Source organism: Xenopus laevis, chromosome 7S, assembly GCF_017654675.1.
Source record: "Xenopus laevis strain J_2021 chromosome 7S, Xenopus_laevis_v10.1, whole genome shotgun sequence".
Lineage (NCBI taxonomy): Eukaryota > Metazoa > Chordata > Amphibia > Anura > Pipidae > Xenopus > Xenopus laevis.
Genome location: NC_054384.1, coordinates 70655456 through 70667361, shown reverse-complemented (window position 1 = coordinate 70667361; position 11906 = coordinate 70655456). Strand labels below are relative to the sequence as shown.

Sequence of the window (11906 nt, the reverse complement as noted above, 5' to 3'; positions counted from 1 at the left end):
TTAATTAAAGGCTTGACAAAGGGCCAGAATTGCCCGAAACATTGCAGTAAGGCACTTTAAGTAACGTTTTCTCTGTTTTCAATAATACCGGCGTGCATTAATAAAATAAAATAGAGTTGTTATATTGCCCTACACATGAGCCCAGTGTATAGTTTATGTGCTCAGAAAAAATGTACGCTCTTTTGCAGCCTATCATTCTGAAAAATGAAAAGTTGCCAGCGTTTTTTGGGACTCATTTTTGAGGAACTCCTATCTACTCTGTTGCACTTCGTCTGGTCCGAGGTGGCGAAGGCAAGTCTGGCACAAGAGGTAACTTTCAGTAAAATCCGCATCTTTTTTGCGTAGTTACTTCCCTTCGCCAGAGCAAAACTGCCCCCCTCTAGTGACGCTACTGAGTATAATACATGTTAATTACTTTGACACTTTCATTGTTAGGTTTTACTGTTCCTTTAATTATTTTTTCAGCCAGGTGTCATTTATATTTAATGGACAGCACTGCTGCCTTGGGGTCCTAGGTCTTATTTCATCCAGGCAGTGCTGGGCCTAAGCTTCAAGGCACCCAAGGCAAGTGCCACTGAGTCCCAATATAACCCCACTCCCCAGGGCGTACACAACACTGCCCCCAGCATGCACACCACCCTACCCCCCACCTGGACCCACAGATTCAGACTGGCTGAAACTAAGGGAAAGTAGGTGCCCCCCACAGTTAGGCACATGCCCAGTGGAGTAACTAGATATTACTGGGCCCCACAGCAAATAATTTTTCAGGACACCAAAACGTCTATAGGTGGACTTGCTTTACCAACATCTATTAAAACTGTATATGAATTAGTGTCTCGTGAGGTCCCTATATCTCCTGGGCCCCTTGCAGTCGCAGGGTCTGCTTCCTCTCTAGTTACGCCCCTGCACATCTCTTCTGTATTCCTCTAGTTCTGACCCTGCACTGGGCACTATCTGCAAGGAGTCTGTACTCTCTCCCTTTCTCTATGTGGGTTTCCTCTGTAAAGTGCTAGATATGTCACTACTACTTAAAGGTGCTGTTCACCTTTAAAGTAACTGTTAGTATGATGTAGAAAGTGATATTCTGAGACAATTGGTTTTCATGTTTTATTATTTGTGGTTTTTGAGTTATTTAGCTTTTTGTTCAGCAGCTCTCCAGTTTGCCATTTCAGTAGTTTGGTTGCTAGGGTCCAAATTACCCTAGCAACCATACACTGATTTGAATAAGAGACTGGAATATGAACAGGAGACGCCTGGATAGAAAGACGAGTAATAAAAAGTAGCAATAACAATACATTTGTATTTGTTTTTAGATGGGGTCAGTGACCCACATTTGAAAGCTGGAAAGAGTCAGAAGCAGAAGAAGGCAAATCGTTCAATAACTATGAAAAATAAATAATGAGGACCAATTGAAAAGTTGCTTAGAATTGACCATTCTATAACAAAGGTGAACCACCCCTTTAACACAGAGGTCCTACATTACAACAATCAATTAACATCAGCAACAAATCAATTTAGTACTTTAATTTACTTAGACAGATGGCACTTCACTTATTATTGGTGGTACGATTTTATGGCAGCGCAATCACGTTAGTAAATGAACGAAACTGCCAATGGGAAACATTAACAAACACTGTTTATCTTCTTCTGGCTGTAAATTCTCCTTCATAGTGATTGGCTCGGGCGGTCTTTACAGCAATGGTTTAGTCTTGTTGGTTCTGGGAGGGTGACATTGGGCGGCGCTATTTGCAATACCTTGTCTCTAGTACTCGGCAGAAGGAGGTCAGTCATCCATTTATACGACGGGATTTGCCGCATGCCATAAAACGTTCATCATGGCTCAGGCAGCTCAAAGGCTTGTAAAGGCTGTAAAAACAAAGACCCCTCAGCTTGTTGGCGGTAAGAACGTACGGTCGGCGAGTTAAAGAGAACGTTGTCATATAGGCTTTATACATCGGGCTTATTCCTGTTCTGCAGGAGGCATGGTCTTAACGTGGCAGCCTTGTTAACTATATCGTGATTAAAACACTATACACATAATAAAAAGAACATCTATTTCCAAAATAAACATTTAAATGTTAAATAACTTAAGAGAATTACAATATATTCTAATCAGGAGTCCCTGGTACTGATCCCTCTCCTCTTTCCCCAAACACTCCGTAGAATGTGGAGCTATATATAGATAATGAGTTTCTGGATAAGGGGTCCTATACCGGTCTAGGGTTTTTCTGTACTTTGGAGTATCATGCCCTTAAACTACTAAAAAAACAGGATTGAATTGCCATTAATAGACTTGAGATCAGTTATTTTGTAGGCCAACCATTAACACAAGGTTGTAGAAATAGTGCACTGTGTGAAATGGCTATGCCATATTTCAGAGCTTTTTAAATATTGGCTTCCCAGGTATATCCCTTTTCAGGGGTCAGAACCAGAGGACACAAACGGAAGTGAAAAATGGGAAAAATATGTATGTAGTGTGAAAAGTTGCTTATTACATCATATATTACAAAAATTTTTTTAAAAAATTGCACTGACAGGAAATGGTAACCTATAGAAAAAGTCTTTATTGTGGAGTCTGAAATCAACTGAACTGAAGAAATTGTTTGGAGGGTGAGCAACCCTTTTAAAAAGATCAACAATCCAGTTCTTTCTGCTTCCTTCGGCAACTCTTCCTTCTCAGCAAAGCCAGATCAAATCCAATTGAAACCTAGTATACTAGTGATGTGCGGCCAACCTGATACCCGCGGGTCGGGCGGGTTCGGGTCGACCACGAACTGCTCCTTGCGGGCGGGTTGAGCTCTTCTCCTGCTCTCCCCACCCGCCACCTTCAAATGCCAGCCTCCGACTTCCGGTTTTATAGTCTCGCATCTGCTCGCCCCGTCCCTTTTGTGACGTCATTATGACGTCATCGGCGGCGCGGGTCTATAAAAGGACCCCGGAAGCGCGGGCGGCAGCAGGGTGGGTTAGGAAAACCGTGACCCTCACATCACTATAGTATACATTGTGCCTAACAGTGATGTCATGCTTTCGGCTGATGACACATGGGCTGATTTTCAGCCTCTGGATAATTAACCCTTGTGCTTGCATCAGCCCTCTCATGTATTTGCACCCGGAGCCATTGTATTGACTAGGGTGTAGGATCATGGAGCAGATTTCTGCACAGAAATGCATATGAACGCATTTTGGCCAATATCTGTCTCTTAGCCTTAGGCACAATGTTTACTTGCTTGAGTGATTCTAGCTGCACAAGTGGGGAGAGTAGTAGGGTAGAAGACTGATTTGAGTACTTGAGCATCTGAGGCAGCAGTAGGACCTGAATTACCAACCCCAGTGAGATTTATATAATTTTTTTAGGTAAGGGAACTTTACAGCATGTCTATTTCATGATGGCAGTCATGCAATTTTTTAAACTTAAAAATCTTTTAAAGTAATGTATACATCTACAAATCTCTGTAAGTAGGTGTCACATCCACTAACTGTTTTTGTTCCTGCTTGTACTATAAAGAAACTGAATTGATGGATTGAATACATTTATGATTAGTAAAATATTCTATTAAAAAATTGCTTCTCTGTCTTGCAGCTGCTGTCGGCTACTCCCGTCCACGCCTTGCTACATTCTGGTACTATGCCAGAGTTGAGCTCGCCCCTCCAAGTCCTGCAGAGATCCCAAAAGCCATTGAGAGCATAATTGGTCTGGCCAAGTCTTTCCAAAGTGGCCGCCTGTCTGAGCTCACTGTTAGGGTAAGAAATATGGGAGGGATGATATCTTGATCAATGAAAAAAACTCCTCTTTTACACTTTCACATATTGTGTTATGCGTCCTGTGCATATATGCATATTTTGTCTAAAAGGATACTGACAATAAAAAAACTACTCTTCAAGTCACATGACTGGGGCAGCTGGGAAACTGACAATATATCTAGCCCCATTTCAGATTCCAAAATTGAATAAAAAAAAAAATCTGTTTGCTCTTTTGAGAAATTGATTTCAGTGCAGAAGTCTGCTGGAGCAGCACTATTAACTGATGCGTTTTGAAAAAAACATGTTTTCCGATGACAGGACCCCTTTAATGTACATTAGAAGTTAAGCTGTATAGGTCAGTTTGATAATTTTTCACAGGTAGTAGTAATTGTTACTTGAAGTTCCTAAACAAACCGTTTTGCGTACAGAGGCAATAGTCTGTTCTAAAGCCAACAGACTATTGCTTCACAAATATGGCAGCTACTCCTAGAGAAACACGGCGGATCAGATAAGTAGTAGAAAAGCATCTGGCAAATACTTTATGGCAAAATTGTAAATCGCATGCAAAGACAATGTTATGAAAGATGTAAAAAAAAAAAAAAAAAGTTTGCTGATCACCAAATTCCTTTGTTGGACTAAAGGGGCAATAAAAGCTGCTAAGATTCGATATGAACAGCACCACAATGTCTTGTTATAATAAAAATGCCTTTATTGCACACTTATAGGGTATTACCAACAATATAAAAAGATGCTGACAGATCTCGATTGGGAAGGGTAAAAAATCCCATCGGATTGCGGCTGCGTCTGTTTGTTGATGCGGTCCCACGATCCGCCCGTAGGGCCCACGATCGGATCAGCCCGATATCGCTCACCTAAATCTGGGCATAGCAGGGATAGATCCGCTCTTTTGGTGACATCTGCAAACTAACAGATCTCCCTGTGTGTGTGGGCCACGTATATGTGCCTGTTCTCTTGATGCTGCATCTCTGCACATATTGGGATGAACAGCAGCAACTTAGACTTTGCTATATGATGGTATAACAGGGCAATTCTGTTGAAATCCACACTTGAGGAGCACTTTTGTGAACTGAAGGTTGGAAAGTAAGGTCCAAAGTTTACAGGAATAAAACCAAAATAGTGTACACATTTTTGTTTGTGTCTGGTACTTTTCGATGATGCTGACCCTAATTTTGCTCAATCTCTTCTCAACAGGAGGCCCTGCGAAATGGTCTGGTAGTTACAGAGGTCCTTATGTGGTTTTATATTGGGGAGTGCATCGGAAAGGGTGGCCTTGTAGGATACAATGTTTGAGACTTTTTTTTTCCACTTCACTATTGTGATAATGACATCATGGACTTAATAAACCGTAAAGAAACTCTTCTTCCTCAACATCACTCCACTTATCTCGTTTATTTTGTCAGTCATTAAGGATCTTGTTTCTTGTTCTAGTTGGCTGCATGACATCATTGAGAACGTCTTACCCTTTTCTACTATACAAGTTCAATATCTGGCAGTCATTGGTAACTTTTTTTGGTAACTAAACCACTGGTATTCCTGTGTCACAGACCACTGCAAAAAAGCAATACTTTTGTAAAGGCAAAGGATTCCCAATTTTTCGTGAAAACTTTGCTGGTAGAGAGCACGGTTTTCTTTCTTTTTGGAGGTTGGATAAACAATTATTGCTGTTTTTAGTCATTCGAATGAACACAGATAAACAGATCTACAAGGCTCTCTTTATTTTAATACAGAGAGGGGGTAATTTCAAGAGATATTAGTTGTAATGGAAACACCAATCCTGTCTTGGTGGTATGAGAACAGAGAATTTTACCCAAACACACATTTTGTACAGTACTTTACACACAAAGGCTAGTTATACAGCTATTTTTGTGCTACCATAGTCACCCAGTGTTTTTGTGCTACCATAGTCACCCACTGTTTTAAATACTTTTCTTTTGGAACCAGAACCAGCAGTACTAATAGCCCCTGCTACAGTACATGTTGGCATTGGCGTCCACAGAAGATTTTCCAGGGGGGGGCAATGAAGAAAACATCTTACACAAATTACTTGTACCCACATTTACAACTAGATACATACAGTGAAGCCTCCATTTTACATCCCCTCATTTTAAGTATTTCCATATGTTATACAACTTTTTGTGGTCCCACCAATATTTAATGCATAATACATTTCACTGACTTTACACTATTTTTCTGGTCCAATGTTACATATGGCAACAGAATATCCTCTATTATGATGTGTGTGTGTGAGAGAGAGTGTGTGTGTGGAAATATGCAACAAACAATGTGTTTTTCCCCAGCCTCTAACACGGATTTCCATTGGAAATCTGGGGGGGTGAGATGTTAAGGTGCACGGTATAGGAGTAATGTTTAGGCCCTTGCTGGGTCTGCTGCACCCTACTAAAGCATATTTGTTGGGTGCAGCTCTAGTCTCAGTCTCTATAGACAAGTGACAATAGGCTGTGGCAATAGGCTGCAAGCTTCAAGGGATACTATGCCTTTCTATGTCTATTTAAGCCTCTGCAAGGTTGCTAGGGAGGTAGAACATTTGAAACAAGAAAACTATTCCAATTCAAACATAAAGAGCTGCAAAAGAGTAAAGTGAAAAACATATTCCTAACAGATTACTACAGTCTGCCTCAGTGATCCCATAACTGTATCTCTCTAGCCACTGCTAAACTACAATTCCCAGCATTCAAAGCCAGAACCAGTAGCAGAGTTGTAGCTGATGGGCTAAGAGAGGAGATCTCAGCAGGACCTTCATTCATTGGGCATGGGAGAGTCCAGTCAGGGACCAGTGAGTTCTGATGGTGGCCCTGGTTCTATGACTGCTTATGTTTGATGTCTATTTGTTGTATTTTCATAAATGCACATGTGTGTGACTGATGTGATTGGCTGACAATTACTGGTATATCATGCCTTACTTGAGGATGACATCACTCCCAGCTCAGCACTGATTGGCTGAAAGCTGCCAGGGAAGGTGACTTAACGGCTCAGACACAAGTGACCAGTATTTCATTTCTGGATTCAGAGGTAAGTGGAACAGACTTTATGGGGGGGGGGCTAAAGTCAATGATACAAGGGGATAGTTTGGGCAGTGTGGGTTAAATGATTTATAGTAGTGCGGGGACTAGAGCCAGGCCCGGACTGGCAATCTGTGGGATCTGGCAAATGCCAAAGGGGCTGCTGTAAGATGCCATAGACAGTCACTTTGTATTGGGCTGCTGGGGGCTGCTGTGAGAGCCTCTGTCTAAAATGCCAGGGCCATTTTTAAATCCCAGTCCGGACTTTAGTCTAGAGCCAAAGCTCCCAAAATTGCCCCACCATTGCCTGCTATTGAAATTGTCTGGGAAGGTGCTTGTCATGAAATTGTCCATTGGAGATATCTGTCTGTCTTTCCAGTTCCATCTTTTCCAATTTCATTGGAAAAGGGGGGGCATTTTTGGCGATAAGCCATCAGGGGGTACAAAGAGGTACAACTACAAGGAAGGGGACAATCAATGATAGGGCCTTGAAAATGGTTTCTGGTGGCAGCCCTGCCCCTTCCCAAACTATTAATATTTGTGGGTGCCAAAGTACCCAAAATCTGCCTGAGTGCCATTGCTAAGGAGAGTGAGACAACATGAGAACTTGCTGTCCCACTGACTCTAAACCTGTGCTTATCTAGCTGTGCCTTAACTACAATTCCCAGCACCCCCTGTGGCTGACTTGTAGTTATAGAATATAGTGTATTTCTTGTTTACTTGTTACAGATTTTGAAGTGTTAGACCATTTACTCTGCTGCTCTTTAGCTGTAACTGTCAACTGCCATTTTTCCAACTGCCATTGGCCAACTGTCCCACTCATCACTCATCCTAGTGGCCTCAACATTAGAGTAGATGATGGGTAAGGGAGGACCTGAGAAGAAAGACAAGTAACACAAGCCTATAATTAGGGTGCCTTGTGTTATGGGTGCAGGGACAATGATCAGAGCTTGACTGGTTATGAAAAGCCCCAGTGAGCCCATTACTCACCTGGGCCTCTAATGGGAACCAGTGTCTTCAGCCCTATTACACCCTGCCAGTATCATACAGCTTTACAGTAATAGCACAGAGGGGGGTTTGGGATGTTTTGTCCCCAAGTGATTTCCAGTTCAGTTTATGGCCAATCAAATGCTCACTCCCAAATGATCACTCCCGTTCATTTCTAAATCCAATTTAATTGAGCCCTGGTGAAAGCAATTGGCATAGAAATGAATGAGGGTGATTCCAAGTGTTCATTTAACTATTCGTTTGTGCATTGTGTCACCAGGACCCAACCTTGGTTAGCAGGGGTGTCTAGGGCCCTTGATTTCACCAATAAATTCTGTCTCTCCCAATCAGTTCCTTCATTCTATTAAAGTTGCTGTTGATTGGTGCTACTGGTTATTTATAAGGCACAACCATATTCAGTAGCGCAGTATTAAGCTATTAAGGGAAATCCAGTATACACAGATATATATGGCAGAGAGGGTTCAGTTCTCAATCTCTTCTCTCTTTTTCTCTCCCCATAAAGTGAAATACGAGTGATTCCCAGTGATTTCCAGTGATTCCTAGTGATTCCCAGCGATTCCTAGTGATTCTCAGTGATTCTCATCGATTCCCAGGAGCAGAAGGAGAAAGAAGAAACACAAAAGTCTTTTTAAAGACTATCAACTTTCATCAGGAGCAGAAGAACAACTTGCCCAACCCATTGTGGGTTATTTGGAGGAAGGTAAGGATCCTGCATTTTCCAATCCAGGGCCACCATCATGGGGGGACAGGGGGGGGACAAGTGTTCCGGGCCCGGGCATGAAGGTGGGCCCTGCAGTGCTGCACTTTTGAAAGAGCCGGGCCCCCTTGAGAGTGCCCGAGCCGTGCGGCCATTTTTCCCGAACAGCCAAAATGTGGAAATGACAAAAAGCCAAACAGCCAAAGGATCCTGAAGCGGCGAAAAGACCCAAAGTCACGAAAGGTGGCGAAGTTGAAGTCCTGAAGCCATGAGTTCCGTTCTACTGAACACCAATTTGTGGGTTTTTTTTGTTAAATCCCATGGCCACCAATGTATTATTTTAAAAAATATTTTTTGGGGCCCCAATTTTTTTTTTAACTTGTAAGGGGGCCCCTGCCGCCAATGTTTTTTAAAACAAACTTTTATGGGGGTCCCTGGCGCCAATGTTTTGTTTTTTTAACTTATAACGGGGCCCTGACCATCAATAGCTTTTTATAACTTGTGTGTGGGGGGTTACTTTTTTAGCGCTGATGTCTGTGTGGTCTTTTAACTCTGATGTGGAGTGGGCGGGATCTGGGGTGGGGCTAGGGCACAAATATGGGCGGGGCCCAAACATTTTGTTGTATGGGGCCCAGTGATTTCTAATGGCGGCACTGTTCCCATCTGTAACATGTATTACACAGTAGATGAGGCTGAAAAAAGACACATGCCCATCAAGGTCTACCTTTTTGTGTAACTGCTGATCCAGAGGAAAGTAGGGCCCTGACAGAAATAATGGGCTGATTTGTGGACCAAATAAAATGGGATGGTATTGCCTTAAAATGGGGACATGGGGAGCTGGTGGGGAGGGGCATTCTATATACATAAGTACGCATTTGTTTTTAATTGGAACCATATTAAAACTATAGTTTCAGAATGAAAAGGGTTCTTATTAAATAAGGTGTAAATATGCTGCTGTTTTTACCACTTTATTGTGTTTATTTGGGTGGTCTTACATCTTTACGTTAACTCTAACCTTCCCAAATCTCTATTTTATATTACAGGAACATCAAAGATGGGCATGAGTGCAAGTAGCCGGATTTACTATCAGTGGCGCTTTGAAAAGGTAAAGGTGCTCACAGCTAATTTCCTCATTTTATTTTCTGACTGCTGAGAAAGGTATCCAAGGGGTTAAAGGAGGGGCTAACCCAATGCTAAACATGGCATATCTTCTGTGTAAATACAGGTATGGGATGCATTATCCGGAAACCCGTTATCCAGAAAGTTCCGAATTATGGAAAGGCAGTCTCCCATAGACTCCATTATAATAAAAGAATTAAAATTTTTAAAAACAAATTTCCTTTTCTCTATAGTAATAAAATAGTAGCTTGTACTTGATCTAAACTAAGTTATAATTTATCCTTATTGGAAGCAAAACCAGCGTATTGGGTTTATTTAATGTTTACGTGATTTTTTAGTAGTCTTAAGGTGTGAGAATCAAAATTACAGAAAGACCTGTTATCCGGAAAGCCCCAGGTCCCGAGCATTCTGGATAATAGGTCCCATACCTGTACAATGAAACAGAAATTTGACAGGGTTTAGCATAGTGTGTGCTCTGACCTCAGAGATGGACATGAGTGCAAGTAGCCGGCTTTACTACCAGTGGCACTATGAAAAGGTAAAGGTGCTCACAGCTAATTTCCTCATTTTATTTTCTGACTGCTGAGAAAGGTATCCAAGGGGTTAAAGGAGGGGGCTAACCCAATGCTAAACATGTCATATCTTCTGTGTAAATACAACGAAACAGAAATTTGACAGGGTTTAGCATAGTGAGTGCCCTGACCTCAATGTTTTCTTGCTACTTATATTTTTCTAGCCCTCACCGTGGATCTCGCCTGATCTGGACATCTTTGAGATCAGGGATTTTGAGGATCCACGCGCGGGCCCTTATCTCGAGTGCATCAGGGACAAGATCACCTTTGACATCAGGTTTGCACTCTACGATCTGTGGATGGCCAAGGACTGCGTGAAGATAACAAAATGGTGGAAATTACACCTTAAGAACGAGTTCTGGCAGGACTACAGATACATCAAGGCCCACCTGAAACACCTCTACAAAGACCTAGAGAAGATCAACAAGGCCATCCTGATTAAGAACAATGAGAGATATTCAGGTGCAGTATATAATCCATCCTTTTCTTTCCCACACTTGGTCAATCATTTAATTTTGCTTAATCACCTGATTTGTTCTTAATGTGCTCCTCAATATTACAGGTGTGGGATCCGTTATCCGGAAACCCATTATCCAAGAAGCTCTGAATTACGGAAAGTCCATCTCCCATAGACTTAATTTTATTCAACTAATCCATTTTTTTAAAATTATTTCCTTTTTCTCTGTAATAATAAAGCAGTTTCATGTACTTGATTCAAACTAAGATATAGTTATTGCAAATTCACCCCTATTGGGTTTATTTAATGTTTACATGATTTTCTAGTAGACTTGAGGTATGAAGATCCAAATTACAGAAAGATCCATTATCCAGAAAACCCCAGGTCCCAAGCATTCTGGATAACAGGTCCCATACTCGTAGGGTTGCCAACTTGTACATACCCGTATAAGGATTTTACAGGGATATCACTTGCTAAGGTAAAAAAATACGTAGTCTGAGTTATCTTGTTTGGTTTTACAGGTGGTCCTCGGAACAAGTCGGCAAATGATACCAGCACCACCAGCAGTTTCCTCGGTACCAAATACCGATGTACCTCAGTCTAGGCACCACATCCTCAGGAAACAGCAGTAACTATGGGACATCTCAATTCCACCAGCGATGCCCCCCTTTCATCCACTGCACTTTCACCAGCGGTGCTTTCAGCCACTGTAGTTCCACCAGTGGTTCCTCCCCTTTATACAAAATATGGTGTTATACACAGGGACTCCTTTAAGCCACTTGGTAGACTCTGCATTCCTTTTTATTCCATCCCTCAGACTGCAACTGCGGGGGTCTGCAGGCTGCTCGGGTTCCAATGGAATGGAAAGGAATGCAGCATTCATCGTGCGGCTTAAATGTGCCCTTGTTTATGCTGCCATATTCCCTTCTCTTTCTCATCCTTTCACCTCAGTCCCTTACCTTACCATATTCCCCCCCCCCCCTCCACTTCCCTTGATTCTATTTGGCGCATTGATCGTGGGAGCAAATCCGATCGCCTTTAAGGGGTCAGGAAGGAATTTTTCCCTCTAGTGAAGGAAATTTGCTTCTCAGAGGTTTTTTTGCCTTCCTTGCGATCAAAAAGTGCAGATTATCTAATTATTAATAAAGCTGTGAATTACACAGATTAACCACAAAGTCATTGTGTGTATCTTTATTGTGGGTATTGGGCTAGGGATTTGGCAGGGATAACATATAGAGGGGGAGGGAGAGAAGTTAGGATAAGGCTCTTAT

The 11906-nt window shown here is 42.0% G+C and overlaps 1 protein-coding gene across 1 annotated transcript; it reads left to right on the top strand.

Moving 5' to 3' along the window:
• The first annotated feature begins 1750 nt into the window (after nucleotides 1-1750).
• LOC121396457 (ATP synthase subunit g, mitochondrial-like) lies at nucleotides 1751-5460 on the top strand. Its single transcript, XM_041571364.1, has 3 exons — nucleotides 1751-1899; nucleotides 3581-3741; nucleotides 4954-5460. The coding sequence occupies exons 1-3, from the start codon at nucleotides 1836-1838 to the stop codon at nucleotides 5050-5052; spliced, it is 324 nt and encodes a 107-aa protein (XP_041427298.1). The 5' UTR covers nucleotides 1751-1835; the 3' UTR covers nucleotides 5053-5460.
• Nucleotides 5461-11906: the final 6446 nt, after the last annotated feature.

Bases quoted from the DNA above. Each gene is read 5' to 3' on its own strand.
- LOC121396457 (XM_041571364.1), top strand. From the start codon at position 1,836: ATGGCTCAGGCAGCTCAAAGGCTTGTAAAGGCTGTAAAAACAAAGACC. The intron at 1,900-3,580 runs GTAAGAACGTAC...TCTGTCTTGCAG, and splicing joins GACCCCTCAGCTTGTTGGCG to CTGCTGTCGGCTACTCCCGT. The intron at 3,742-4,953 runs GTAAGAAATATG...TCTTCTCAACAG, and splicing joins TGTCTGAGCTCACTGTTAGG to GAGGCCCTGCGAAATGGTCT.